Source organism: Bidens hawaiensis, unplaced genomic scaffold (assembly GCF_021521415.1).
Source record: "Bidens hawaiensis isolate Kalapana, Puna unplaced genomic scaffold, B.hawaiensis_p1.1 tig00004774_1, whole genome shotgun sequence".
In the NCBI taxonomy this organism is placed as follows: Eukaryota; Viridiplantae; Streptophyta; class Magnoliopsida; order Asterales; family Asteraceae; genus Bidens; species Bidens hawaiensis.
In genome coordinates, this window is record NW_027491298.1 from 1,177,114 (window position 1) to 1,181,867 (window position 4,754).

Here is a 4,754-nt window from a genome sequence, read left to right on the forward strand (position 1 = left end):
ATACATACTATCAAACACATGCATGTAACTAAAAGTACATGCATATTAAAGCTACCTTTCAAGAGAATCAACTCCGGGTGAAGGAGAGGATGGATGGAAGGCAAGAACTTCAAAGGGAAGGTCCTCAAGCTTGCATACCCCAAGCCTCCGACAATACACCTTGATTAAGCTAGGATTTTACACTTGAAAGCACTTCCTTCTTGCTCCTTTCTTTGGTCGAAATCACCAAGAGAGAAAGAAAAGTTGAGAGGATTTTTCCTCTATTGCTTTTTGTTACTTGTGTTGTGTATATGTTGTATGAGAGAATCCAACAACAAAGAAAGATAATAATCTTTCAAAATTGGCACCACCCCCAAGGAACCAATAAACTGCATTGCATGTCTCCACTACCATTGAAATAATAATTAAATAATAAAGAGATTAAGAGAGAGGGGGTGGGGCTTTCTTTCCCTTTTATATTTTTATTATTTTTCAAGGTTTCTATATTTATACATATCCATAATGTGTTATAACTTATACCATTATAAATATAACACATTACATGTGACATGCTAGGTATATTGTTACTTAACCATCTTAAACAACAATATGGAATGATTTCTTTCAAAGTATAAATCACTCATATGATTTATTTATTTCACAAGTACATTTAATTTGGAAACCCCTTTCCAAATAACTCAAGTGTTAATATTCATTTATTACGATCATATCATATATAAACAAATATTATTGGTGTTGTCTAGCTTGTTATTGGGTATAACCCGACTTGGATCATGACATACTAGCCACATCAATAATAATATGTGTGTTAGGCATAACGAGTCTAACACATTCATCATAACGAATGTGCACTCATCGTTGTCCAGGTCTTCAGACTCGTCCAGATCAATCCAATTAACCACAAAACTTATCCAATCCACCTCGGAACTCAAATCTGAACCTATTTGGACTTAAACTGAACGCTATTACACCAAATCCAGGCCAAATAAAAAAAAATTCAAATCACATTCAATCCCGTCATTACCGCTAACTCAATCAAACTCAATTCTAATCTAATTACCAATGCAAAAAATCAATAAACCTTCATACTCAGTCCAATTACACTTAATCCTACTTCTAATACACTTAATCAGTCCAATTCAAACTCAATTAAATCTTAATAGAACTCTTTGTTTTACCGAAATACTACTAACCTATTAATTTCTTTCAATTAATACTATTACAAACAGATTCAATACAATTAAGAACATGAATAGTCACGAAGATCAGATCAGTGGCTCTGATACCACTTGTAAATGCATTTTACAAGCCGGATCTAGATCATGGATGGCATCGTGATGTTCAGACTCATGATTATACGGTTGTAATGATGGATTACGTTAGTGTGTGTGAAGTGTGTGTGTGTTCTGGATGTATTTGGGCAGAGTAACGAGATAGGGAATACCGTTAATCGAACTATTATTACTTTAACATAATTTACAGATATATATAGGGATGACTTCATTCGTTACATTAAACACTAAGAATGAGCATACTCATTCGTTATACATTACACATAGTGAATAGCCATACATTCGTTGTCCCATTCGTTAATACTAGGTTAACGAATGGCACTTATATTATACAAATGTGACACATTCGTTACTAAGTAACGAATGTGACACATTCGTTACTAAGCAACGAATGTGCCTTACAATTAAGGTGAATGGGCAGTAATATATAATTACCAAAATGCCCTTACATTATAAACTAATATAATAATAACATAAAGACCAAGACGCTCGAATGATGTATCAACACCTCTCATATAAAGCTTCAAATAGTGCCACTTTAATACTGGATTGGTAACTATTATTATAGGAAAATTCAACTAACGGTAGATGGGTGTCCCTACTTTTGTAGAAAATCAAGAACACAGGCTCTCAACATGTCTTCTAATGTTTGAATGGATCTTTCGCTTTAACCATCGGTTTGAGGGTGATTAGTGGTGCTCGTGTCTAAGCGTGTGCCTAAGTATTCATGTAGGGATCACAAAAATCGAGAAATGAAACGACCATCTCTGTTATAGATGATTGAAATAGGTACACCATGTTTGGCTAACATCACTTTCAGACAATGGCGGACCAATGCCTTAGGCAGGGGTAACCCGGGTTACCCCTCAACTTCCATTCCGTAGTGTAAAATTTTTTTTATTTTCGTCGTTTTATATATCGGGTTACCCCTCAAAGATTTTAATAAGCCCACACATTATTTAAAAGCCCAAACATTAGTAAAAAGCCCACAAAACTTAAACCCAAATACATAATAATATACCTCCAGACAGCCGGACCACCACATCGGCTTTCTTCTCTGCTCCCACCACATCCACAGTCGCCACTCCAGCAGGTCTACCGGACCACCACCGTCTTCCGCCGGCGTTCCTCCAGCAAAATCCGTCGACCGTCATCCACCTCTGATAGTCCTATTCACCATTGTTATTCAAAGATTCAAATGTATTGTTCTTATTTTTGATTTTAGGGTTTATATGTAAAAGGGATGAAATTGGACTTTTGGTTAGGGTTTGGTTGTTAATTTTAGTTGTTATTTGTCTTTGTTTATAATTAAAATTGTTATGATTTTGTCTTGTTAAAAAGGCTTTTCAACGATTGTATGTGGAATTGAAGGACTTGAAGTTGATTAGTGAAAATAACCCGGATATTGGTAAGTACACGTTAGGGAATGCAAAAAAGAATAACAAGTTGACAGCTCCATCAATACAAAAAGAGATTATCGAATGCTTTGCAAAAGAAGTAACCAAAATGATTTCTGAAGAAATTAAAGACAATGTTTTTGGGTTGTTAGTAGATGAGTCTAGTGACGTATCTTTAAAGGAACAAATGGCTGTAGTCGTTAGGTATATTGATAAACATGGAGTTGTTAAAGAGAGTTTTATTGGAATTGCTCATGTGAAAGACACATCTACCTCAACTCTTAAACAAGCCATTGTTTATTTATTAGCAAGTAACCAGTTAAGCACAGATCAAGTAAGTATTAAGTTTCATACTTAAATTACAAAAACTTTAATAGAGATTATTTAATTTATCTTATAGTTTCTTTTTGTTAAAACAGGTTAGGGGTCAAGGTTACGATGGTGCAAGCAACATGCGAAGAGAGTTTAATGGGTTAAAAGCTTTGATTTTGAAAGATAATCTGTCAACATATTACATACATTGCTTTGCTCATCAACTTCAGTTAGTGATTGTGGCTGTTGCAAAAAAACATACCGGTGTTAAAACCTTTTATGAATACCTTGCCATGATTGTTAATACGGTTTCTGCTTCTTGCAAACGAAAAGATATGATACGGGAGGCAAAAAAAGAAAGAGTAGAAAAAGAAATAGAAAAGGGTGAAATTAAGATCGGAAAAGGATTAAACCAAGAGGTTTCCCTTGTACGAGCTGGAGATACGCGATGGGGTTCTCATCATAGAACAATCATAAGTTTGCTTAGATTATTTCTGGAAGTTGTTGACGTGCTACGTTATATTAAAAAAGAAGGAGATGTTACTCAACAACGATCTAATGAAAAAGGTATTCTATCATATTTCAAAAAACTTGAATTTGTTTTTTATGCACACTTGATGGAAGATATTTTAGGCCACACAAATGTCCTTTCAAAACATCTTCAGAAAAAAAATTCAAGACTTATTAGAAGCGGCTAAGTTGATAAATGGAACAAAACGAGCATTGAATGATTTAATGCAAAACAGGTTTGCTTCAATGTTGGAAAAAGTAACTTCTTTTTGTGTAGAAAAACAATATAAAGTTGTTAGATATGATGGAAGCGTATGGTATGGCTAGAATCCAAAAGAATGTCATTACTAATCGACATCATTTTGAAGTTGACATTTTTAATACGGTTTTGGATATGCAAATTCAAGAATATGGAAATCGATTCAATGAGGTAACAGCTACTTTGCAAGAAAACATGTCAGGTTTAAATCCTTGTGACCGGTTTTCTAAGTTTGACACGTCTAAGATTATTGCATTTTCTGAGATGTATGAGAACGATTTTACTACAAAAGAAAGAGGGTGCCTTTTGGGTGAGCTTAATGCCTTATATCACTCGGTAAAGAAAGATGTAAGATTTATAAATTTGGATGGAATACGTGATCTTGCTCGTCTAATGGTGGAAACCGGAAAATATCTTTCTTTTCCTTTGGTTTATCGGATATTGAAGCTAGCTTTGGTTTTACCGGTTGCAACTGCAACTGTTGAAAGGTGTTTTTCTAACTTAAAGCTTATCAAGACGGATGTACGCAATCGAATGGGTGACGATTATTTGAACAATGCTCTAGTTTGTGCAGTTGAAAGAGAAACATTTGATAAAGTAACGGAAGACAATGTAATGGCTCGATTTCAAGCTATCAAATGCCAAAGAGGAGAGATCATCTATTAGGTAGGTGTGCTAACTTTATTTGTTATCGTGTTTTTTTATTATTATCTGAATGTATGATAAAAACAAAAAAATTTAGGTTACCCCTGAAATTTAGTTCTAGATCCGCCACTGCTTTCAGATAAAGTCTAGTTAACTTTTCCAAGTTATTTTCTCACGGATGGGAATGAAATGGGCAGACTTTGTTACTCGGTTCACAATAACCTAGATAGAATCGTGGTTATTGGCTGTGATTGGTAACTTGGTTACAAAATCTATAGTGATATGATCCAATTTCCACTACGGAATTTCAGGCTGTTGTAACAATCCAGGTGGTTTCTA

The 4,754-nt window shown here is 34.5% G+C and overlaps 1 protein-coding gene across 1 annotated transcript; it reads left to right on the plus strand.

Moving 5' to 3' along the window:
• Window positions 1–1,369: 1,369 nt before the first annotated feature.
• LOC143628038 (uncharacterized) lies at window positions 1,370–4,436 on the plus strand. Its single transcript, XM_077097722.1, has 5 exons — window positions 1,370–1,378; window positions 2,634–3,023; window positions 3,109–3,568; window positions 3,919–4,118; window positions 4,278–4,436. The coding sequence occupies exons 1-5, from the start codon at window positions 1,370–1,372 to the stop codon at window positions 4,434–4,436; spliced, it is 1,218 nt and encodes a 405-aa protein (XP_076953837.1).
• Window positions 4,437–4,754: the final 318 nt, after the last annotated feature.

Excerpts from the sequence above, each read along its gene's own strand:
- LOC143628038 (XM_077097722.1), top strand. Across the intron at positions 3,569-3,918 it reads ACAACGATCTAATGAAAAAG|AATATGGAAATCGATTCAAT; the intron begins GTATTCTATCAT and ends TGCAAATTCAAG. Across the intron at positions 4,119-4,277 it reads ATCACTCGGTAAAGAAAGAT|CTTATCAAGACGGATGTACG; the intron begins GTAAGATTTATA and ends TCTAACTTAAAG.